We start from the raw sequence: 25,659 nt of genomic DNA on the forward strand, positions 1-25,659 counted from the left end.
CAAAGCATTGTGGGTAATAATAGTATCTTGAAAGGGCTTCTCAAGGCCAGACAGTCAGGTTACGTTGAAGGATTGGCTGGTGGGTGGCTCTGTCGTGAGAGGTGGGGGGAAGTGATAGCCAGACCCAGTTCACCCACCTCCAATGTGCAGAATAGTTGCAGTACAGTGGTACCTCGAGTTACAAATGCCTCAGGTTACGATTGCTTCGGGTTACAAACTCTGCTAATCTCGAAGAGTTACCTCGAGTTGAGAACTGGATATTGTCTTGCGGCCATCATTCTTTGTAAGTAAGTAGAGCTATGCAGGTGACTTGAGTAATAGCAAAGGGGTCTTCAAAAACATGCTGCTCCTGCTTCTACTAGCTCACCTTTGTGTAGCCCAAGGGAGGCTGCCCAGCAATTTCTGACTGCTGTTGAACAGTGGTACCTCAGGTTAAGTACTTAATTCGTTCTGGAGGTGCATTCTTAACCTGAAACTGTTCTTAACCGGAAGCACCACTTTAGCTAATGGGGCCTCCTGCTGTTGCCATGCCGCCGGAGCACGATTTCTGTTCTCATCCTGAAGCAAAGTTCTTATCCCAAGGTACTATTTATGGGTTAGCAGAGTCTGTAACCTGAAGCGTATGGAACCTGAAGTGTATGGAACCTGAGGTACCACTGTAGTGTGCTTTCTTCTGTGTTTTCCTTTACTCTCTGTCAACAAAAGTACTTAGTGAGGGAGACTAAAATGGGACTGATAAACCAGTGCTTCTTAACCTGTTTAGGACATGATGTGTCTTTCACATGTTTGCACTTTGTTCCTTCTTGTTTTTGTTTCTCAACACATGCTTCTGTTGTCACATACCAAAATTATTTGAAAAGACTGTTGCACAACATTTCAGGCACTTTCCTAAGCAAGTGGTTGACACATGCATATAGCGTTGCACATTGTTTGTTTTGTAATTTTGAATTCTGTTCAGAAGTTCTAAAGTTAGATTGCTTGCACTGAATTTGCCCTTAGCAAAGGGCTTGTTAATGTAATCAGAGATGTTGAAGTTTGCTTTAGAATTTCAGCTGGTGGTTGTTTCTCAGTAACCCTCTTTTCAAGTTAGCCATAACAGTGTGTTTGACCTTTTTGCTGTATTTGGAACACTCTGTGATTATTCTGAATGCTGAAAAATACTGTTTATGTCAGGAAGAGAGATATATGTTCACTTAGGCCAATTAGCACAGGTTAGGGACTCCTGAAAGAATAATAACTGTATTGGTTGTAAACAAAAGTTTTTAAGTGGATTAAATCCATTTATCAGTGCTGCTGCCTGTTTTCTACCCTGCTTTTATAGGATTGAGAAAAACTGAAAAGATGACTCAAGGGGAAACCTTTGGCTTTACAGAAATTTAAGAATAAACATGTAGAACTGATAGCAAGGATGAGGAATGTGTTAGATTTCTAAGCATCTCTTCTGATAAAAGTAAAATGTAGCTTTGTACAGTTCATCCAGTTAGGCAGGCCTTTTTTGCTGGGAAAACATCAAGAGTTGTGTCAACCAAAAAAAACCAAAAACCAAAACAAAACCACAGTGGGAACGACAGTATGTTCATATCCCGTCCAAAAAAACACAGCTGTTTCCTAAATGGACTTAATTGTAACCTGAACTTCTACTTGGCATGATTACCAAGTATATATTTTTATTTTCAGTGTGTATGACCAACTGCCCTACGCTGATTGTTATGGTTGGGCTCCCAGCAAGAGGGAAGACCTACATCTCAAAGAAATTGACACGCTACTTAAACTGGATTGGAGTACCCACAAAAGGTGATTGCTTTTTTCTTCGTATGATACAGATTTTGTTGGGAGTAGGTTGCTTAAAATTCTTTTGTTAACTTTAATATTATGATTATTTTTTATAGTGCTATCTGGGTGCACAACACTTTGGGACACACCTGGGCAAACCATGTTCATCTCTTGACTAATTCCCCTGATTCTCTCCTCTCCCCCCTCCCCCATTGAGCTGGTTGACATTGAGAACAGCTGAGGAGTGCAGCAATTGGTGTGTTCTTCAGAAGTTTCCAGCACTAAAAAGCTGGGCAGTGGGAGGGATATGATGAATCCCTGAAATCCCATCAAGTGCTTTCTTCCCCCTTCCCAATTGTCCAGTTGATTGGTGCTGGGAAGATCTGAGGAGTCTCCTGATTGGACCACTTGCAGAGGGCATGGAGTGATAATCAACATGTTAGTTTGAGAAGGGAAGGGAATGAGTTATTTTCATATAACCCAAGGGCACCCATGCAAAAGCATGAAACCCAAATGAGTTTCATCAACAAACAGTTTCATCTTTTCTGTTTTTATTTTCCTTAATTTTTGAACTTGTCATGCAGCCCAGTCTTATGATGACCACTGAGGGAAGGGGGAACTTCCCTCTCATTAGTACGGCTTGTCATATGGCTGTGTTGCTTAAAATCAGCCTGGCGGTTTATGTATTACCGTCTAAAGTTGAGCTGTTGCTGTTTTGCTCTTAGATGAACATTATGTTGACAAGAATCTAGAAAGTTACTGAGGTTGCTAGGGATTGTTAACGTTTGCTACAGGTCAGGAAGTGTTACGTATTTTATTACTTTGTGGATCCAAAGGTTGCCTTACCTGAAGGCTGATTTATACACTCCCAAGTCACAATGTTATCCAAACCAGGATACAAGTTGGTTTACAAAAACAGAACATTATTTACTGTTTTCTTCTGCAAACTCATTCTGAGTAAAGACAGCTAGGCTTCAACTAAACTACCAAGACCTTGTGTCAACCCATTGGTCTACACACGAAGCCTTTCATACAGTGGGAATTCTGAGGGTTGTGAATCATGCAGCCTACAGGTGTTAGCCTATGAGACTCACAATATATGGCTGTTCTCACAGGGCTTGCTCCTAGGTGTGCACACAGGGCTGCAATCTAATACAATGGGAAGCAAGAACCAACATGCATTATCTAGTTGCACTCCTTACAAAACCCTGTAAGGTCAATCAATATTATTGCCTTCCTATATTGCACATGATTTGAAGCAGAGAGGTTGTAGCCACCTGTTGAGTACATGGCACAGGTGAGATTGAAACCAGGGTGGGGGTAGGGTTCTTGATTCGTAGGATCAGGATTGATGCTATTCTATGCTGTGCTGGCTCATCTATACATCAGGAGAAAGCAGGTGTTGTTAAAGCCAAGTTTCTTGATTTTTTTTCCCATGCAGAATTTAATGTTGGTCAGTATCGGCGAGACTTGGTAAAAACATACAAGTCTTTTGAGTTCTTCCTGCCAGACAATGAAGAAGGCCTGAAAATCCGAAAGTAAGTTTGTAATGTGTCTTTTTCCTTTTGCTTCACAGTGTTGCTTTGATCTGCAGGAATGTTTCGTGTTTTCAGCATTTGAGGCAGCTGCTACCAGCTCTTATCAATTCAAGGAAAGGGACACTACAATGGCTCAAATTATTGACCAGCCCTAAGGGTTGCATTCCTCATACAGATTATAATCTTAGTACTGCTATACTAGCTATATAGTCTGAAAGGAAACTTTTAACTTGTTTCTACATTTTTAAAGTGTGTGTCTTGGATGCCTGTGTAAAATAAGTTAATTGATTCCAAAATTTTGTATTTTGCTTTTAAACATGCTATAGACAAAGTAAGTGCCATGTATATTTAATGATGCAATGTTTTTCGGGAATATAATTGTTATATTATCTCTTCTTTTTAAGACAGTGTGCCTTAGCAGCACTGAATGATGTTCGGCGATACCTTTGTGAAGAAAATGGGCATGTGGCAGTAAGTGTTTCTCTCACCCCTTTGCAAAAAACAACAACACCCCAAACCATCAACTAGCTGCATTTTCTGACATTAGTTACTGACACCACCGTTCTAAATGCAAAAATAATATTGCAATATTGTTCAGACCAGTGGGGGTTTAATTATTGATTCCATACTAGATGGAGATTAGGATGACATGTTTATGAATTCTAATGGAAAGGTGGGGGGGGGGGAGACCAAGTTAGGACCATGAACCTCTTCTCATAAATTCTGCTTTTGGAAGTATCTCTCCTGTTTGAAATATGATGTTAAGTTTCTGGTGCAGTAAATGTTCAACAGAATTTGCAGTGTTTCCATTTTTCTCCTCTTCTTGCTTTTTGAATTCCAGTGAGACATGTAGTGTACAGTTTGTGCTGCATAGAGTTTGTGATGTTGACATAGACCTTGCATGATTTTTCTAAGAACAGAAAGAAATGATAACCCAGTAGCCATCCTTGACCCTCATTCATGCAGCTGATTTTTCCCCCTCTTTCTGTTGATGAACTTGTGCCTTTTGCTACTTACTGGTTTCCTTATTTTAATCTTTAAAATTGTCCTCAGTTTTCTAGCCTGTAATGTTTGTTTGCATGGTTTTGTTGAAAAAGCTTCTTGAAAGCATGCTGTGGTGTTACACAAGGACAAGGATGAAATGTGTGGGAAGGCATAGCATACCAGGAAAGAAGAAGAATTCCCCACATATTTCATACTTACCATTGTTCATTGTTCAGAAATGATCGGTTCCAGTCCACTCACATAATAGCAGTTTTCAAAAGCTTTAAATCCAGCTCTCAAATGCTATGAGTCAAACCCACTGGAAGTTCTTAATTGTCTAGTCCAACATTTGTGATCTCCTGGCAAATGACCTGAACTGTGAGGACTAAATGATAAATCTGATTTGATGTCTCAGTATATACTTGTGGTTAGTGGTACAAAACTGTTGAGTTTATTGCACAAAACAACAAAAAGCGAGCATGAATTTTTTTGGGGAAGGGATACCAGATTTGGGGATTTGCATTGGGCTATTTGGACTGCCTCCTATCCTTGTTCCATGAAGTGAACCAAGAATAAACTTCGTACCTCTGTGTTTAAACATGCATGCTTCACAGAGCCAATAACATGAATTTGCTAAATGCCTGTATTTCATTTTTACAGGTACATGTAAAAAGTTTGGTTGGGGAAAGAGTAGTTTGTGACAAATCTGTTCTCTTTGGTTGCTGTTACATGAGATCTACTCCTTCTGGGTTGTAGCTGTCTATTTTCTAATATAGCATTTATTTTTCCTATAGGTTTTTGATGCCACAAACACAACAAGGGAACGCAGAGAAACCATCTATAAGTTTGGGGAGGAAAATGGGTATAAGGTGAGTTAAGAGCCAAGATGTTTGAAATGGCTTGTATGGGGGAGTGCAGACTGATGCTTTGTTCTCAATACACGATAGTTAAGAGATGGCATTGACTGGAACGTCATGTGATATTTTCCAGTAGCAGTCTTGTGGAATAAGTATCACCTCCATTAAACCGTACTAATTGCAGCTCCTAATGTGTAGTTAATCAGTAGCCCTGTTTGCTGATAATGGGTCCTAGCAACTACTGTGCTGATGGTTACTGCCACTGACTGGGAGACAGGATTCTGAGACCCGGTTCTAGGATTTCAGACAGTGGGCTGGAATAAACTGTCTTTCTCCTTAGCATATAATAGTTGTCTTATTAGCATTTAACTCCCTTGTCAATACAGCTTCTCTGTGGGTGGATTGCTTTATGGGGGAGCATGCAGTTGCAATGCAGGTGGCGGGATGAAACTGCAGGGCTGCCTTCCCAACACAGGGGCCTCTTCTCCTTACCTTGACAGAGCTCGGTTGGGGTAGTAATGGGGTTGAGGCTGTGCAACACCCACCCCACCCATGGTGCTTCCACTGGTGCTTCTGCTTTGTCCAGTGAAGCAGCAATGATGCCAGTATTCCAAAGGGCATCTCTGTGACTCTGCCTCACCCCACACACCACTACTGGGGCCTGTATTCTTTGTTCATCCTCCCAAATACACCTTGCATAGAGTTCATCTCAAAAGCATCTATGTTTGTTAACAGTTTGTAATACTGCAGATAAGTATTCTGTATTTATACTTTTATTTGCTGGTAGGAACGGCCTTTTTATACACCTCTTACTTTCTGTGTCTGTTTTGTCTTTGCTGCTGGCAAATCAACAGTGCTGCTTCTTCATCACAGCAGACTTCACTGACAGAGAAGTAGTATGGTGTGTCAACACCCCAGGCTTCTACTTTGTGCTGCAATTTTGGAAAGAAGCTGTACTTTTTGATCAGAGGTTATGTCAGGCTACAGTAAGGCTTCGCTACTGTGCCTTAGGCTCTAAGCCAGTGTGCTGCCTGACTCCCTTTCAATGACTTGCCCTCTTAATTTGCAACTGCTTCATTAACACTATGCTGTTTGGAGGTGCCCAAAAGTAACAGGGGAAATGCATAAAGTTTGATCTCTGATGGGATGTTCAGCAGAAGGCGTATTTAAAAGCAAAACATAGTTTGTAAGACTAAATATTCTGCTGACTACACAAGCCTGCATTTGTAGCATTAGCCACTGGATCTGTTCTAACCCTTTCCCTCTTTTGTCACTTCCATAATTGTTTGTTCCTGTTTGGCTCAAAGACTTTCTTCGTGGAGTCAGTATGTGTTGATCCAGAAGTCATTGCTGCAAATATTGTGGTGAGTATCAACTTCTGCTTTTAAAAGAAGGAAAAGGTTTTATGTCTCAACATAATTTCCAAAATCAGTCACATGGTACAGCTGCTTCTTTTTACCCTTCTCCATTTTAACTACTTTTATACAATCGTTTGGATTTATGGATTGCACACAATCTGTTTCTGCAATTTTCTGTTGAAGATTGCAATTGAAGGCATTTGGCCCACAATGCATCCTGCATTCCGCTTCCTGGCAAATCTTGCATACTGTTAGATGCAAGGCTTTGTCAGAATTGTTTTGAACAAAAGCTCTTGCAATGTCCACTCCAGTTTCTTCATAATCATCATCTTTTTTTAAAGGAAGTTTCAAGATACATTTTAGTTGAAAAAACCTAACTTACAAGCAGGCAACCATTTTTTCCTTGCAATACAGGTTACACGTGATGTTTGCTGTTGTGCAAATTTGTTATCTTAGCTGCTATTAGACCATATTGGAGTACTGGTCCATCCAGCTACGTATTATCCACACTGACAGGCAGCCTGTTCCCAAGGTTTCCAGCAAAAGTATTTCCCTGTCCTACCTGGTGATGCCAAGGATTGAACTTGATCAGGCCAGTGGGCTATCTAGTCTAGCATTCGGTTATCACTGTGGTCAAGCAAATGCCTGCAGGAAGCCTACAAGGAGGACCTAAGCTCATTAGCACTCTCCACATCTGTGGTGTCTGGTATTCAGAAGCATACTGCCTCTTGACAGTGGAAGTCAAACATGGTGGTCAGTGTTTGTAGCCATGATCGCCTCTATGAATTTGTCTAATCCTCTCTTAAGAATGATGACCAGCACTGCCTCTTGTAGGAACAAATTCCATCGTTTAACTATCTTCTGTGTGAAGAAATACTTCCTTTTGTCTCTCCTGAGTCTTCTGACATCAGTATCATTGGATGTTGCAGCCTTCTGGTGTTATGAGAGAGGGAGAAGAACTTTTGTTTATTCGCTTCCTCCACACTATATGCATACACTTTCTACACTTCTCTCAAGTCACTCCTGACTTCCCTTTTTCTAAACTGAAAAGCCTTAAATGTTGCAAACTTTTCCTCACAGGGGACTTGCTCCAGCCCCTTGGTCATTTTTGTTGCCAAAGCGTGTGCTTTTCCCCAAGAAAAGGAGGCCACAAACTGACCCTATAGCTTCAAGAGAAATGTAAGGGAGATGCGTAAATATTACTTTGGAGTTCACTAGGGGAACAGAAGTAAAAGGAAACGACATGTGACAAGAATGTTGCCATGAAGAGGCAAGCACATCCTGCCAAGCTTGAACAAAAAAGCAGTGTTATCTCAAGATAACAAGCCATACCCTTTCCCCCAGTGATACTCAGATTTTTTTTAAAATATCTGAATATAGGTTTAGTGTTTTTTCTTTGTTAGAATCCATAAATAGGGAACATGTTTAGCATTTGTTCCTTTGAAAGTGTCAGTGTGATACATTTTTCCATTCAAGAATATCTTAAAATTCTCGTACTGACAATTTTGGGTTGTATCCTATATTAGTCATACTCAGAGTAGAGTCATTTAAATTAATGGCCATGACTGAATAAAAGTTGGCGGGATACATCCCTATACTTAACTGACTTATGTCATAGCTTAAGTGGAAGATTTTCGGTTTACACATCTGCATAGGCTTGTTTAAAGTTGACAGGTATCTTATGTAATTTTATTTTATAATTTTGTTGTATATTGTTAACTGCTGATTTTATTTATGTTTTGTAAAAAGAATTGGTTAACTTAACACTGACTTTTTTAATAGATAAGCGGTATACAAATTTCATTAAATAAGCAAGAGTAATTTCTTTAAATAAAAAAGATCCCCATACTTTCTGTCTCAATCAGCAAGTGAAGCTGGGAAGTCCTGATTATGTTGACTGTGGTAGCGATGAAGCTGCAGAAGACTTCATGAAAAGAATTGAGTGTTACAAGAATTCATACGAGACGCTAGATGAAAATCTAGACAAGTAAGTCACCACAAGTCTCCGTGTTGCTTTGTTTACCTTCAGAATCTTAATTCTGCCTATGTGTGGCTTAATTCTCACTGGTGTGATTAAATCTATGCCTATTTGAGATTTTCCGCTTCAGATTGCAGGTGGGGATCACTCGATTTGAATTCTCATCCATGCATAAAAAAATCATTAGTTGTACTTGGAATACTAGGAGGGGAAAATAATCTAGTCCAGCTTTCTTCTTGACATTTTAGTTTTCTACATGTAGGGATATATTTTTCCATGGGGAGGCACTCAGTTATAGGAGCCCAGTTCTGCAGCCTTAAATTGCTGCCAAGACACAGGTTTATCCCCTCACTGGAACAAAAAATTAGAGAGACAGCCACCTCCTAACAACCTTATGCTTACCATGGAAATTCACCTATGTCCTGTTGGTCCAGATTGTGGAGATCACACAATAATAATGATTTTACACCCACACCCATACACCCACCCCTATTGCTGTCTAGCAGCAACAGGAAGCATTTCTCAGTACCAGGAAAAATATACAAAGTGTCCGTACCACACTTACTATCATTTCACTGAAATTGCTTAGAAGTTGCTTGCACAGTTGCCCAATAACCTTCTTTCTAGGAGAGTTAGAAACTTTAAAAATGAATGAATGAATGAATGAATGAAAACTCGAGAGTTTTGGGTACCAGTGAATGCCTTCACATTTGCCATGGTGCCTGTGGCTTCTTGGTGGACAACCTATGCCCTAATAGAAGTAAAATTTCTACACACACACACTTTCAATGAGGACTGGGGATGCTAAATGGGCACAGAATGCTGACTGACTGTTGAAGGGTGGGGAATTATTATTTATTACATTTATATACCGTCTATACCCGCTGGTATCTCCTGCAAAAGAAGAAGAAGAAGAAGAGTTTGGATTTGATATCCCGCCTTTCACTCCCCTTCAGGAGTCTCAAAGCGGCTAACATTCTCCTTTCCCTTCCTCCCCCACAACAAACACTCTGTGAGGTAAGTGGGGCTGAGAGACTTCAAAGAAGTGTGACAAGCCCAAGGTCACCCAGCAGCTGCATGTGGAGGAGCGGAGACGCGAACCCGGTTCCCCAGATTACAAGACTACCGCTCTTAACCACTACACCACACTGGCTGCCTGACTACCTCCACCACTATAACCAGGAACACCATATGTTGCTGCTGGTCCTGCTTGCCTTAACTAATGGCAAGTTATCGGGATTGGATAGTTCTTCCCATGTGTAAAAGCCATCTACTTGGGCTTAGTCCCAAGAGAAATTATGTTAGGGTATAATTGCGCACTACCCAACTTCCCCTTGCTAGTTGTTCTGGGGAAGTTGTTTCCATCATATTCTAGCACATGGTAAAAGCAACCCCTTGTTTCTGGTGCCTTTGGAGGAGATAAATGAAGTACTGGTCTGAATATTGTATTTTTTACACATAGTTTTGTCTCTTACCACGAATAGGGATCTTTCTTATATTAAAATAATGGATGTTGGACGGAGTTACCTCGTGAACCGAGTAATGGACCACATTCAGAGTCGGATTGTTTACTACCTCATGAATATCCACGTAACTCCTCGCTCCATCTACCTCTGTCGGCATGGTGAAAGTGAACTCAATCTAAAGGGAAGAATAGGAGGAGACACCGGGCTGTCTCATAGAGGGAAAAAGGTAGGGATTGTAATGTCTAATGTAGGGATTCTTTTTCCTTTCTTACCTTCAACCAATTTATATTTAGACCAGCTTTCCCCTACAGGTGCCTCTTTTGGACTATTATTTCCATCAGCTCCAGCCAGGACAACCATGATGGCTGGGGCTGATGGGAATTGTAACCCAAAGCTCCTGGAGGAAGACACCAGGTTTGGGAGGGCTGACCCCAGACTGTATTTTAAAATTGGATTTTAACTGGTTAAACTTGTTTTGTGAGCAGGATTCCCCCTGGCTGCCTCCTTCCTTCTGTAGCCCCCTGTATCCTGTGAAAAACCACTACTCAAAGTCAGAAGACCCTCAAGAATGGTGTCCAATGTGACATAGAAGTGCAGGGGACGGGGGGGGGGGGTGCAGTGAGAAGGGAAGACTGGTATAGATTAGGGAATGTCCCGCCCCTTTTGCACAAGTGGGAAGTGTATTGTAGTTGGAGAAGTGCTCAATTGGACCCAAGCTAAAGGATAGCAAAGAAAAGCTGAATATCCGCTATGGCCCTCATTTCACAGGCCAACAGACTTTGTTTTGTTGAAGGCATACACAGAGCCTTTTTGAAAGACACCATTACCTCACGGTTAGAGAATTAGGTCCTTATGGCATCTAACTCGACTGGAGTGCTTCAGCTGCAATTTCTTCATGACATTATTATTTGACGTGCTTTTACAGTTTGCCAAGAGTTTGGCACAGTTCATTAACGAGCAAAACAGCAAAGATCTGAAAGTATGGACGAGCCAAATGAAAAGGACAATTCAGACTGCAGAGGCTTTGGGAGTGCCTTACGAACAGTGGAAAGTTCTGAATGAAATAGATGCGGTAAGATCATCTCATGGTCACATCTGAAATGGTTTTGAATTTGTATGATGGAAAGAGACTTACTTTATGATGCATCAGTAGGAGTTCTCCAGTGTGTGTTCCGGTTAGATTGCAAGTCTGCAGGGACTTGTTTTCATAATTTATAGGTTGAGTGGCACCTAGCTATACATATGCATTATAAAACAGTATTGTATTTGTCATCATTATTAGGATTAGAAAGTAATAATGATTAGATTCATGTTAGTCCACCATCAAACGCTTCTGGTTGCGCACGCTCCAGGTTATAAGCTCCTCTAACCAGGAAGTAGTTGCTCCTGGTTGCTACCTTTGCCCCCGGATGTGAGCGGAAATTGTGCGCCAGAGGCGCGTGCGCAGCGGGAGACACCATTGCTGAAAGCGCGCCTCAGGATAAGAACGGTTTCCAGTTTCCGGTTATGAATGGACCTCCAGAACGGATTCAGTTTGTAACCAGAGGTGCCACTGTATCTCACTTTGGTACTGAGCTTTATTAGTTCAATTAGATCTGCATTGTATTTCTCATTGAAGCATCACTCACAACTTACTTCAGGGTATTTTTAAGTGAAATCATTGATCAGCTCACATCCTCAAAGTTCTAAATGAAGAACACCATGCTCCCCATTCTGCAGTTCAAAATGCATTGGGAGTGTGCAGTGAGGAAAGTGTGCAGAGTATATGACCTGTATTATCTCCGGCAAAAAAAAGAAGGAAAGGGACATGAAAATAGTGTGTCTTCTCTTCTTGCAGCTTTTGCCACAAGGATAGCTGGCAGGACTGTGTAGATTGTACAAGTAACCCAAGCACTTGCTTCAGGTAGCAAGACGCTTAAGACGGCACGGCAGTGAAGTCGCAGTAAAACCCAGGATTTTTGCAACACCATAAAAGTGTGTTATACAATGCGCACCTTCAAAGGGGGGGGGATGTCACAAGCATTGTTTAAATGTATATTACGTTGTAAACTCCAGTGCCCTTATGGAATTGGTAGTAGTTGTAATAGTAATAAAAATACTTGCATAGTTCTTTTTGAAAATCCAGACCACTTACATATAGTGTTTTTATAGTGCTTTCTACAACCTATGTAGTCAACATAAGTCAATACTGTTCTTCCCATATAGTAGAGGAGATGGGTGTCTGATGTTGGGAGTGTCTTATGTCAGATGAGCAACCTCTGTAAACAGCCCAGTCTTTTAGCCATTAACCTACACTAATTCTCATGTTTTCGTTGTTTCCCTAGGGAGTCTGTGAAGAAATGACATATGAAGAAATTCAGGAACATTATCCATTAGAATTTGCTTTGAGAGACCAGGACAAATACAGATATAGATATCCTAAGGGGGAGGTATGCTATTTTGTTATATTTTCTCTTCTTGGATGTGAAGTGTGTAAGAATACCTAGCAGCAAATGGGATGCTAAGTGCAATGTTTAAAGGGGGGAGGGGGAGCTTTTGAGGTAAAGGGGAAAAGCGATTTTTTTCATACTACCTCTACAAAAGTCTTTCAGCAGATTTCCCCCCATAATATCTATCTCTATCTCAAGTTCTCACTTGTAAACACACGTGTTAAGCATAGTAGTTTGTTTTATGTTCATTGCGGTATACCTTTTTGTTTCAAAGGGGTTTTTTTTTTGTAAAACTGAAATACCTTTTTAACCATTCAAAGTTGTAGGCAATGGGAATAAAAATATTGCCGGGCCCACCACCTTTCATGTATTCATTGAATGTATGGATAAATAATTTCTGATGGGGGCTTAAATAAACTCATACGGTTGAGGCAGAGTTAATTCTGCATCAGGTGGTCCAGTCTTCTACATACTTGCATTAAAGGTCAAGCGTTAAGCTGTGCTTGGAACAGCTGTTCCAATATTTGTAATATGTGCAACGTGTCTTATTGTTAGCTGAGTGTTCCACTTCCCATGAGTTGGCTGTGTGATCACCAGAACAGTGCTGGATCCCAGGTGGCCATTATTTGTAGCACGTTTAAGCAGCCATGTCATAATAGAGAAAGCTTTCTAGAGTTGTTTGCTAACCTTTCAGAAAAAAGAAATGGGTTTTTTTGTTTGTGTTAGCGGCCGTGCACCCATGCTTAATGGCTAATCTTTGGTGTTCTTAGCTGTAATTTGTTCATGCATTCATAGATGTAGCAAAGGTATATTACTGACTAAGAGTTTCAGGGTGGTTAGTCCCAAAAAGTGCTAGTTTTCATTAATATTTACAAAGTAAACATATCATTACAAAATGAATCATTAGATCAAATCTTGATATCTAACAACTTAACTAAACATGTTCTGAGTCCAATTTACAAACTGGCAGCAAATTTAGATACCTCGGGTAATTTGTATAAATCAGGTAATTTGTATTAATCAAAATGGGAAAAAGGTTTAATAAAGATAATCCTTTCAGCATGGGATTAGCTGTTTGCCTTGTACACAACAATAAAAGAGAATTTCTATAGACTGATGTTCAGGTACTATTTGATACCACTAATATATGTGCCAACAGAGGTAAATGTTGAAGGTATAACTCTAATACGGTGAATATGTATTATATTTTTGGTCATACCCCCAGATCAAGTGATAATTGGGTTTTCATCATAAGGGAAATAACAAAATTACAGTTTTTGATTTACAGTGGACCTACTGGTTATCTTATTAGGTTTATAAAAGGCAAACTATTATGGAGATCTTTAACAGCAGCAGGACTCTTGTCGGTCACAAAATGGATAAAGATAAACCTTCCCTTATATAGAAGACTCTGGTGCTTGAGAGCATTCAATATGGCTTACTCAATTAAGCTTACAAACATGATGGAAATCAGAGAAGGGAGACAGCAAAGCTACAAATTTATTTAAAAGTGGAGCTTTTTAAATGAAATGAAATAAAATAGGAATGATTAAGTATATGATACAGCTTAACCACACTCACTTTGGTACTGATTTCTGTGATGGTGCATTCTTTCAAGATAAATTGGTTTAAATTTAGTGTTTTGTCTTGTACGTGTGTGTGCACACTTATCTGCAGAACATCTTATTATGTTTTGTCTATAATGGACAGCTCTTTGTTTGCTCTGTGTATACAGTCAAGAGGTTGATTATATTGTTGATTTCTCCCCCAGTCATACGAAGATCTTGTTCAAAGGTTGGAGCCAGTGATTATGGAGTTGGAAAGGCAGGAAAACGTGCTTGTAATCTGTCACCAAGCTGTTATGCGCTGTCTGCTTGCTTACTTTCTGGACAAGCCTGCAGGTAATTATATTTGCCTTAACATGGAGAATTTTCACCTTGGTCAATCAGTAACAATTTCGTCCAACAATTATTTCATGTGCATCCTAAATGAGCAGGAAAAATGCTGCTCTTCATGACTCTTGTCAGACTTACATTTTCACCTGTGCATGGGTCAAATGCTTCTTTAATCAACACTTGCTTTTCTGGGGTATCAGGGTTGCTTTTGTGAACCTCCTATGCTCTAAGATCATCTAGGGAAGGCACTCTCTGGGTTTTTCAGCCTTCTGTTGTCAGGGCAGGGGAGATCTGTTCCACCCCATCCCTGTCCCATAATGGTGCTCCACCTGTGGAATACCCTCCTTAAATCTGTGTTCCTGAAGTCTGTAGTTAGGAGCTTTTATTCAGGAGTTTAAATTCTGGGTACTTTTTATTATGGCAACTTCTGGAATTTTGGATATCTGAGTTCTCAAAGGATTTGTTGCCAAGAGACTGCATGGCTGTATCATGCCTGTTTGTTTTTATGATGGAAGTCTCTTCAGTTTTCTTTGAGATAGGATAAAACTATATTGAATAAATAAATAAGGGATCCCCAACCTTTTGGACTCAGGGGAACATTTGGAAATCTAAGAAGCTATCACAGGTACCACAGAATTCTTCAGTTTCACAGAAGAAGAAGAAAAGAACCTGATAATCAAAAGGGCAAATAACACAAATTGCCCCATGGACAAAACAAGCAGGAAATATCTTCCAAAAAACAAGCAATGACCCCCCCCCCCCGCCACAAGCAAGCAAGCACAGCAAGATATACACACTGAGAGACAATTAAACAAAATGCAAGCAGTGGCAGAAGCCCTTTATTTCTTTTCTTTTCTGTTGTGTTTTGGGGACGGGGCACAGGAAGGTTAGGCACCATCCTCTGAGAGTCTCCACACTCTTTTCTTTCTCTTCCAATGAAGAATGCATATGTGGGGCCCAGAGGCTTTCTGGGAAACAAAAAGGAAGCAGGCAGAGCAGCTGGAGACCTACACATCTCTTCCTTTGCAGCACAACCGCTGCTAAATGTGGTTTGAGAGAGAGAGAGAGAGACTGACTTTCAAGAAAAGCTGTATTCCCCCCCCCCCAAAAAAAATAATAATTTGTGAGTGGCTTGGAGCCCCAGTAGACACAAAGTAAAATGCCATGTTGGGGACCAGTTCCATTGCTGCACTAACATGGTTAGTGGTTTGGAAGAGGGGCATTTCTGTTACTCTCTATTAAGTTTATTTTCTCTCCATCTGTTTTAGAACAACTGCCTTATCTCAAGTGCCCACTGCATACTGTCTTAAAGCTAACCCCAGTGGCTTATGGTAAGCTGTTCAAAATGTATTCTATCAATCTATTTGTATTTCAGCTATTAACTGTACAGTGAACGCTCAGGTTGCGAACGTGATCTGTGCAGGAGGCACGTTTGCAACCCGTAGTATTCACAACCCGCAGCGGTGCACCTGCGCACGCGTGGGTTTTCGATTCGGTGCTTCTACTCATGCGCAAAGCACGATTTAGCGCTTCTGCGCCTGCGTGACCGCCAAAACCCGGAAGTAACCCTGGTACTTCTGGGTTTCGGCGCTTCCATAACCCGAAAAAACGCAACCTGAAGCGTCTGTAACCTGAAGTATGACTGTAATTATTATGGAAAACATCACATTTGTTGATGGCAGGCATCCAATAGTTTAAAGTTATTTGAATATCAAAAGGAATTGTTCACTTTTTTAATAAAGTTACCAGAAAGTCCATGACAGTGTTTCATAGCACCATCCTACGCATGCCTACTCAGATGTAAGCCCCATTGAATTCAGAGAGATTTACTCTCACATTAGTGTGCACAGGGTTGCACATTGCAAATTGTAAATGTGCAGGTCATCATTGGGATTTGATTGCTTAGTTAATCATCCTGTTAAAATTAAAATTTATTCTTTTTGTCTCTGTTCTTCCTGAGTCTTCAGATTGGGGCAGGCTAGGAATTTACATGAAACAGACTGGCAATAAAATGTAGTGTGGTGGTATTAAGGATGCCAGCAAGCCATGCTCTCTTTGGGGAAACTCTATTCCATGTCCCTCCCTCCCAAATTTCAGTCTTCCCCTGCCTAGCAGACAAGTCAGCATTCTATGTCCTGTCCTCATTGGGCTGTTTGGGGAAGATTTCCCCATTGTTTTGTGTGGTTTTTCTCTGTACCTGTACGAGCCCTGCTGCTACCACCTCCTTGTGTGTAGATGATGCCATTTTGACTAAAGGGTATACACTAGGGCATGGAGTTTATTATTGGTGTGTGAAGGATAAAAATTAGAGCTCATGCTGTTGATGTATTTGTAAGTTGACGTCACTATTGTGTGTGAAATGCTTGCCCTGTGAACTGATTTAATCTTAAGTATTAGCTTCCATTTCCTTTTGCCCATTATAAAATTTCTGAAGCGGCATAAGCTTTGGCTTCCTTTTCCTTTTCTGATCTCAAGCCTGAGAGAGTTTGAATCCTGAATTTTGAAATTCTAGCTGGTTCAACTAAAGTACATTGGTTACCATTCACTGTGTTCTTGTTCTTTGTAGCCGGAGTGGAACACTCTTTTAATATGTAGTTGTTCTTTTAAGCAAACAGAAGTCTGTAGTGACACCTAGTGTCCAAAATAAATTGTGAATTGCAAATTCATTTTGTATCTTAATGCTTTTGTATCTTAAGTCATACTCTTGAGTAGATCCATTAGTTTCAATGGGCTTAAGTTAGTCATTACTGACTTTTAAAGTATTATCATTCCCAATGTGGAGATGGAAACAAGAACTGATTTTACAGTGATGGCGGCTCCCAAAACAAGGAAGACAAACATCTAAAAGTTTACTTCTGTTTACAGGTTGCAAGGTGGAATCTATATTTCTGAATGTTGAAGCTGTAAATACGCACAGAGACAAACCACAGGTAGGTGTCTTCTGCTGTCACAAATGTGAATTTGGAACTCTGCAGGAGGAATGGTGGTGGTGATGGAGACTGGTTTAAAGCTGAATAACTGGGAAAAAGAAAAAAAGAAAGAAAAGCAGGGAGAGAATTAAGCACTCTCTCCTGCCCCAGTTTTCCATTCCTAAAGGATATTGTGGGAATATTGTAGGTACCTGTACTTTAATATCTAGCTTCACCTTTGGAGTAGAGGTTTGTACACAACCAAGTGTGTAAGTGTGTGTGTGTGTATTATATTATTATATTATATTATATTATATTATATTATATTATATTATATTAGTGACAAAGTATGCTGCTATTCTCTCATATTTAATGCCCTGCAGGCATGTTACCACAACCTTTGTTGCAGCCCCTTCTTCATTTTCCTACCCTTTTTCTTGCATTATGCCTTATTTAGGCCACCCGGACTATTTTCACACATTATTGAAGCAGCTTCGTTAGTGCCAGATACCCAAATTGTGTGGGTGCTTCTCCATGGCTAGCTGCCTGTGTGGGTGTGAAGCAGAGCTCGGACCAATTTTCTTCGTACTTTTGTTTTGTTTGATTTTGACTTTACGCTTTGCTCTTCATTTTAGAAGGAAGCCTCCCACTGAATTCTCTGGCATGCTGAAAGTTGGGATGACTGTACTTATTAAGAGGCTACTAGCTGCGTGGGGAGGTGTCTACATGATTTGCCAATCAAGAGAGCCATGTATCCCCCCCCCACCTCCCGTCTCTCATGTATGCACTAGGCCTGGGTGATGAATCAGTACATTGGCCAGGACTGTTTTGAGGGCCAGAGCGCGATGGTGCCTTCATCTTGGTGATATATCGCTGGTGAACCCCTTGCCGCTCCTGAGTCAGGAGAACAGTAATGTGCTGGTCATGCCTGTTGATGTTATTGGATTCAAGTATGACAAAATGGTGCATATTTATAGCCCAAGTTATGAGGTCAAACAAAACTATAACCTGTGCAGGATAAATGGCCTGCTCAAATACGAAGTCGGGCCTCTTATATCTTGTTGCTCTTACATGTGTGGTGAACATTAGAATAAAAATCAAGGGCTATGTATAATGCATTGCAAGATATATTTATGTAGACTGAACCAATGGGAATTATTCTGCAAGTTTTTTAATAAGTCCCTTGAGAAACAATAACCAAAGTGAGCTAGTATAGTGTCATTGGTTTGAATGGCCTGGGGTGATGATAAGATTGGAAGCTCCCAAACATGTCATTATTTCTACTAGAGAATTAGCACACAAATGCCTAATTATACACAATGAAAAATAGAGGAAGATGTGCTATGTTTGCTCCTTTGTGATGCTAGAAAATGACCAGATCTTCATTATATGCAGGACTTGACATCTTTCCGCAGGGCCTGCAAGACAGAGCTGTTCACCAGGCCTTTGGTCAGGGCGCAGCCTGACTCCCTCCTTTGGCAATCTTTACAAAACTTTAGTTTATGGTTGCCATCAATTTTGATTTTAATTAATTTTTATAATGTTTTTATAATGTTGCACTATTTTAGTGTTGTTAGCCGCCCTGAGCCCGGCTTCGGCTGGGGAGGGCGGGATATAAATAAAATTTATTATTATTATATACCTATTTTTTGTGATGTCATCACCTTCTGCACATGGTCTCTGACTTATTGGCATCACTTGAGGAGAAATGAAATAGAACAAGAGGTCATGTGCAGTGGCGCACACCACAGTCATTTAATTTGAGCATTTTTAAAAATGAAGCTTGCAGTGGATTTTGGAACTTCAGATAAATGCTCTGCAAAACAAAGGGAATTGTTTTATTCTCTGACAACTCATCATCTTCATGCCTGCTTTACTTGCGTTTCATGGAATCTTCTCTCCTTCATGACAACATTATGACACTCTCTAACTGCACAGTGCTTTCATAATACAGCGTATGTCATCTGAGTGAATTTGGCAGCTAATTATACGACTCCACTTCGGGGAAATAACAGTGCCTCAATTGTGACAGTCTGTAGCCTTGTATTCAGGTGATGCTATGGTGAGCAGTGATGCAGAGCAGACAGCAAGCTGTTCAATGAAAGCCCTAAAAACTGCCACGATTAGGAATTGTGCTGCAGTTGTGTTGCCACCCAGTTGTTTGCTTAACTCAAGACAGTATTTTCGTAGCGTTAAGTCGCTCTGTTGGATCTGAATGCTGTGTGTTTTTAGCAGCTTTAACAGTGTTGCCTTACTCTTTTGATCAAGGAGTGTTTCGCAAATGACTCATCCATGGCCACTTGGCTGGTAGGCAGCTGTTAACGGTTTCTATTTAAACTGGGTGTGAATAAAAAGGTGAGAGAGAAGCTTTTCTGGACATGCTGAAGCGTTTAAGAAACACTCATTCTGTAAAATGTGCAAGTCCTTGAAAGGCAACCATGTGTTCATTTGTTTGTTTGTTTGGGTTGGTTGATGCAGCGGCACAATGCCAGCATTCAGTTCTGATCTGGCTTCATGGTGCATAATCGTGTGAAACTGCAGGAAGAACAGAACCTGGATGAAAACATTAGAATATATTTTGGAGATTTAGGATTGGTTTCTGTCAGCTGCTCAGTTTCTCATAGGTTTGGGTAGCAGGGTCTCTGGCTCATCGTAAATGAACATCTTTTGGTTACTGTAGGTATCCTCTTGACAGTGATAAGATTGTCCACTAGGATTGAGCAGTAACTCTATTTTTAGTGATGTTTCATGGGAGATTTTTTACCATGTTCTTGCCATCATATTCTTGATTATGGCAAAATGATACTGGATATCAAATGAATCAAAACGGCCACTAAGACATTTTCCCAAGGCTGCTCACAATTTTAGCCAGCCTTGGCTGCCAAATTCCTGTTTTACAATGTTTGGATACTGGAAGTAAGTAGGTATTGTAAGCTGCACAGTTTTGGGTAGCAGGTTTAACGATGTTTTGTCACAATAAGAATACAAGCTGGCCATATACCCTCATTTCTCCCTCTCCACTTCCTGCTTCTCAGCCATGTTTGTTGTTTTTCTGTTTTGCATTAATCAGGACTGCTATGGCTAGCACAGGTAGTGTTATCCCAAAGGGAAACTTTTCCTTCTTCTTCTTTATCCACAATTGAAGAGTTCCCAAGTTCCCAGGGTGGGTTCAGGCACTGCTAGCATAAGCCTAAAGCAAGGGAGATTGACATGTTCTTGGACTACAAGTTGCATCATCTCTGACCCGTCCCTGGCTGTCCTGGCTGGGGCTGATGGGATTTGGAGTCCAACAGCCTCTGGAGGGCAGTGCATTGATAACACCTGCCTTAAAGTTTCTGAGAAGACAACGGATAGTGTTCTGCTCTTCCGTTGTTTGTTCTGAACCCATTTGTTCGGAGGTTTCTAGTACCTAAGTTCACAGCATTTTGTGCTCCTGATATATAAATGCTGCTGCTGCTGCAGTTGCACTGGCACAACCATGATGCAGTGCTAGCATAGACCCATGATGCTTCAGCAGTGAATTGACCTTAGAGTTCTGTCTTCAGCTGTCTTTAGCTGTTCCTGCTGTGCTGATAAACTTCAGAACGTGAAGGCACAACTTGTGACATTTCAGAAGTCGGAAAGGGGCCAATGAAAGGAAATGGTTTCCAGGGCTGAAGGGGAGGAAGAGGATGCGAGGCTCTAAGGCCCATTAGAGCGTCTTATAAGAACATCAGAAGAGCTTTCTGGATCAGGACAATGGCTCATCTCCTCTAGTATCCTGTTCTCACAGTGGCTGACCAGATGCCCGCGGGAGACCAGCAAGCAGGATTCAATCACTCTTCCCCTCCCGTGCTTTCCAACAACTGTCATTCAGAAGCTTTGCTGCTTCCAGTTGTGGAGGCAGAGAATAGCCATCATGGCTAGCCACCATCAATAGGCCTCTCCTCTGTGAAGTTGTCCAAACTTGTCCTTCCTCACAATGAGCAGAAGCATTATAATAATTTATAATAATTTATTATTTATACCCCGCCCATCTGGCTGAGTTTTTTTTTAAAAAAAGCTCATGTACTTATTCTGAGTAACTTAAAGAAGAGAGCAGTCTCTTAATGATTGCAGGATTTGATCTAATTTTGTGCCAGATACTAAGTTATTGGTAAGTTCTCCATATAATTTGAGGGCTGTAGTTATAGCTTCATGACTGAAAGACATGGAAATGTATGCTATCCTAGACAGTAGGAACTCTGTATTTTCCGCCCATAAGACGCCCCCATGTATAAGATGGCCCCAATTTTGGGGGACTCAGATTTAAGAAAATGGGGGGGAGATGTATCTGTGTATAAGACACCCCCTAATATTTGACATTATTTTAAAGGGAAAAAACCTAGTCTTATACATGGAAAAATACAGTAATATACAGGGGCTAATGTCACAATATGACTAAAACGATTCCAGTAGAACCTATGCACCAGGACGCATAGGAATGTAGGAAGCTGTGTCATACTGACTCGGCCATTGGTCCATCTAGTTCAGTATTGTCTGTATTCAGTGAGTGACTCTCTCCATGTTTTCAGATAGGAGCTTTTTCTCCAGCTCTGCTTGCAGATGTCAAGAGATGCTCCACCACTGAGCTATGGTCCTTCTCCTGGTACCCAACCCCCTCCCAATTGTTCACTTTTATTTAATGGTATCTGGCTGATAAGACTTGCTTTTTGCAGTATGAATGTGCTTTGCATAATGTAATGAATCCCAAGCTTTTAAATATAGTTATATAGTTGAGATACTCTAAACATAAGCAGTTTCTTTGTGTGTGTTTTGAGGAGAGCTGCCAGCACTTAGCCTGTGGTCCACAGAATTATTAAATGCAGTCTATAAAGAAGGCAATTCCCCTGTCTCTGTTTTTTAAAAAGCTTTATTGCTCTAGATAAGTGACTATATTTGTTAATTTAACAAGCTCGGCTGTTTACTTGTGAAGAAAACTGACCGGCCATGTTGCATGATAAACATTTTCCTCTGTATTTTTATTATTACACAGAATGTAGACATTTCAAGACCTCCCGAGGAAGCCCTTGTAACTGTCCCTGCTCACCAGTGAAGCCCGTGTCCTGATCAGCTATGAAACGTGTGGTGCTTCTTTTCATCATATTATATTAAAATTATTTCAATCGTTCCAATCACTTTGGAATCATCCACAGATAATATCCGTTTTTGTGTAGCTCGTGGCTTTTAGAAATCAGCAGACAATCAAATCTTACTCTCCCCTACCTCCTGGGTTGGAACTAATTGGCTGAGCCACCTGATTACTGGCTTCTCTGATATAACACTTGATCAATTGGTGATTGCTAATTTTGAACCTGATGTTTTATGTCCATTACAGCTTGATCAAACACTCAAACCCTGTTGGGAGATAATATGGGGCAGTTGTCTATTAATGAGTATTTTTATTTTCTCTTGAGTGATTGGATTGTTTTACATAGAGGAGCAAAATTAATAGTCTTTCTACAGTTAGTTCCACAGCTAGTGAATAGTATCGGCAATGTAGATAGTCTGCTAATTCATAGAGCCATAGAATTCTATGGCTGTTTAATAGTAGCTTGTAGGAAATAGTGTTCTTGCCCCTGACTTTGTGGAAGATGTATTTCTGTGATTTCAAAAAAAGGTCTGCAAAATTTATTATGGGATTAATTGATCATTTAAAGTTCAATTTGTACTTCTAATTACTTTTGACAGCTAATTTTTAAAAGCTAATTTAAAAATGTTAGTTTTTTTTTAAAAAAACCTGCAGGTGGTGTTAAGACTCTTTTAAACACCCATTTAAAAGAGGCCTTTTCTCTTTTCGTTCACATGAGAAGGAATGCCTCTTCTTAGAAGTTGCCTGCTATAACTAAACTAAACATTTTATAAGAAAAAAAAGAAAAATGCTTCTTGCTTCAGGACTCTTTTATTCTATTCAGATTCAGTTTCTGGAAATGGCATGAATTTTAGTTAACAGATTCAGTCAGTCAACTAAGGTGTTTTTAAGAGGGTGGCAGCCCTAATTTATAATTTATATGAAGAGGACTCATAGTCGTAATGTCTTAATTTGTTTTCTTTCTAAAGTAGAAACATAGAAATATATTTCTTCTACGGTTTGGCAAACGGAGGCAAACTGCTATTGCTTACTCCCGTGAAGTTACTAGACATTACTAATACCAGGGTAAACATGCATTTGGAACACTTCTGGATAGAACCACTGTCAATATGGTGTAAAGAAATGGCACTTGTGGAAAGGAATAATGCACAACTACTCCTTTCCCTGTTGCTTCTCCATTCTAGGCTGTAGATGGTGCAAAGTTGGGCTGCTGAGGGGTGTGGCCTGGGGAGAGAGGGTATGTTGCTGAGGAGGAGCCTGAGGAGAGTCCTGAGACCCAGACAGAGAAGCCCCCAGGCATGAAGTTCCCAACCCCTGACATAAATTTACCTCCTTGGAGATTCAAAAGCAGCTTCGGGGGGGCGGGGTCTGAGAAGAAATCATTCTAGTGCACACAATGGCATTTGTGCCTCAAGGTGATGCTCTAAAATTCCAAAAGGAAAAAGGTGGAGCTTCCCCATATGTCGAGGTGGGCCAGTAAACTGCAGTGCTTAAAAAATAAATAAATCATTTCATACTTCCTGCCAGCCAAACAATTCCCAGGGTGATTCACAAAACCAAACCAAAGCAGTGTAGCTGCTGCTAACTTACATACTCTAAATTCTAAGCGTCTTGTAAACAAGTTTGGTAGATTAGAAAAAAGGTTGTCACTTGAATCCTGCATTGCCACATATAAACAAAACTCTTACAGGGGCCAGAGATGTTCCCAGGAATAGCCTCTCTCCCAGCAGAGGCACTTGCTTTGTTCAACCGCTTTTCACTAGACTAACTTCATGTTGGGGGTTGGGGCTGGAGAATCAGCTTCGGTGGTGCTGATGGTTACATTGCTTAGATCAGGAGTGGCTAACCCATCAGCTAAGAGGTTTGATGGCTTCTTATTTGAAACGTTTTTGGCAATTTCTCTCCTCTCCCCGCTTCAGCAGAACAAAGAAAACCAATGTCATCAGCATTACAGTGAATAAATAAAATGAATTTGTGGGAATTTTGAGTGGGGGAAGTGGGACTTTGAGGGAAAACAATCAGCTAAAAGTATATAAAAGAAAATACAAATAGAATGAATTGGGGAAGGAAAGAAATGGGTTGACTTTAGATGGAAAGATAATAAAAGGGATTAATTTCCTTCTTTGGCCTTCGCCCACTTTACCATGCCACCCCTGGCTTAAATCTAGGAGTTTTAGTTTTGTAAGACTGATATCACAATTATGGTGATATCTCGTGGCAAAGTAAGGGAAAGGAGCACATACCCTTGTGAATCTCTAGGAGGTCTTCCATTTGAGAACTGAAAGAAAAGATCCTAGATACTGGATTTTTTGTTCTTCAGGACTTGTTAAGATTTCTGTATCTATGTATATCTTGGATTCCATTAAGATGTTTAACTGATGTCAATCTCAAAGGCCAGATGCAAGACCTGTAACACCCTACAGTGCTTTAATTAGGGATCTCATGTCTTTCCTGGATAATAGTCAAGGTCAGGCATAGGCAAACTCGGCTCTTCAGATGTTTGGGGACTACAATTCCCATCATCCCTGACCACTGGTCCTGTTAGCTAGGGATGATGGGAGTTGTAGTTCCAAAACAGCTGGAGGGCCGAGTTTGGGGATGCCTGACCCTAGAAGATGGGAGACACTGAACTTTGGCCTGCCTAAGTGGGTGATATCACTCACTCCATTTTGTTTTCTTTAACTTAATGGCACCAGCAGGTGGGTGGAAAGATGTTAGGATCATGGGAGTTGTAGTACCAAAACATCTGGAGGGCCGAGTTTGCCTATGCCTGGTCAAGGTAATACAGGGAAGAGAGGCTCTGGAAGATCAGGCTATGTAGTATGAAACCCTAGCAGCTTAAATCAAGAGCCCTTTTGATAAGAATGTGTGTTCTCACCTCACATTTTGTGTTTGAAGAGTACGGATACTACCAACGTCTTCATTCTAAGAGATTTAGTTCATTCTTGTTAACTGAAACCTATATATTTCACTTAAGGGTAGAATAACAGCTCATTTTTTTTTGTGGTCTCCGAGAAGGAGAATAGCAACAACTGTTATACTGCTAGTGGCTAGCAGGCCTTGCTGAAAACACAGGTGTCATATGAATGTCGTCATCTTACTTCTTTGATCTCTGTTCTGCACCAGGTAGTCAGTTTGTAGAAGTTGATGTGTAGATAAATAGAAAACGTATTAGCAGCAACTGGAGCAGGTATAATCATTGGGTACATGTCTGTCTGGCTCATTGACAGGACAAAATGTTCATATTGTGCGGAAGAGTTGAGTATCGGATGCAGTTGGACAGGACAAACTTTGAAAACTCCAATAGGAGTTTGAAAATGTGTAAGGAATGTTGGAAGCTGCTGAATATTAGATCAGGCTGT

At 40.6% G+C, this 25,659-nt stretch overlaps 1 protein-coding gene and 1 long non-coding RNA gene across 7 annotated transcripts in view; both read left to right on the forward strand.

Moving 5' to 3' along the window:
* PFKFB4 (6-phosphofructo-2-kinase/fructose-2,6-biphosphatase 4) overlaps positions 1 to 25,659 on the forward strand; it is a 67,061-nt gene that overhangs the window by 36,586 nt on the left and 4,816 nt on the right. For 2 of the 6 annotated variants that reach the window (XR_014545468.1, XR_014545469.1), the window contains exons 2-15: positions 1,678 to 1,794; positions 3,215 to 3,311; positions 3,716 to 3,782; positions 5,090 to 5,164; positions 6,460 to 6,516; positions 8,376 to 8,497; positions 9,973 to 10,180; positions 10,880 to 11,026; positions 12,279 to 12,383; positions 14,155 to 14,284; positions 15,547 to 15,609; positions 17,144 to 17,208; positions 22,202 to 24,775; positions 25,057 to 25,472. Coding sequence is in view for 4 of the 6 variants with exons in the window: in XM_083603469.1 (XP_083459595.1) it covers positions 1,678 to 1,794; positions 3,215 to 3,311; positions 3,716 to 3,782; positions 5,090 to 5,164; positions 6,460 to 6,516; positions 8,376 to 8,497; positions 9,973 to 10,180; positions 10,880 to 11,026; positions 12,279 to 12,383; positions 14,155 to 14,284; positions 15,547 to 15,609; positions 17,144 to 17,208; positions 22,202 to 22,261 (1,313 nt within the window). In the remaining 2 variants the exon portion in view is untranslated. Of the gene's footprint in view, positions 1 to 1,677; positions 1,795 to 3,214; positions 3,312 to 3,715; positions 3,783 to 5,089; positions 5,165 to 6,459; positions 6,517 to 8,375; positions 8,498 to 9,972; positions 10,181 to 10,879; positions 11,027 to 12,278; positions 12,384 to 14,154; positions 14,285 to 15,546; positions 15,610 to 17,143; positions 17,209 to 22,201; positions 24,776 to 25,056; positions 25,473 to 25,659 lie in introns of those variants that run through there. The other 4 variants (XM_083603469.1, XM_083603467.1, XM_083603470.1 and 1 more) reach the window with 2 other exon arrangements.
* LOC310757888 lies at positions 20,195 to 21,214 on the forward strand. Its single transcript, XR_014545542.1, has 2 exons — positions 20,195 to 20,555; positions 20,743 to 21,214. It is a non-coding gene; the product is annotated as an uncharacterized lncRNA (long non-coding RNA).

This window comes from Podarcis filfolensis, assembly GCF_964270895.1.
Source record: "Podarcis filfolensis genome assembly, chromosome: 2".
NCBI lineage: Eukaryota > Metazoa > Chordata > Lepidosauria > Squamata > Lacertidae > Podarcis > Podarcis filfolensis.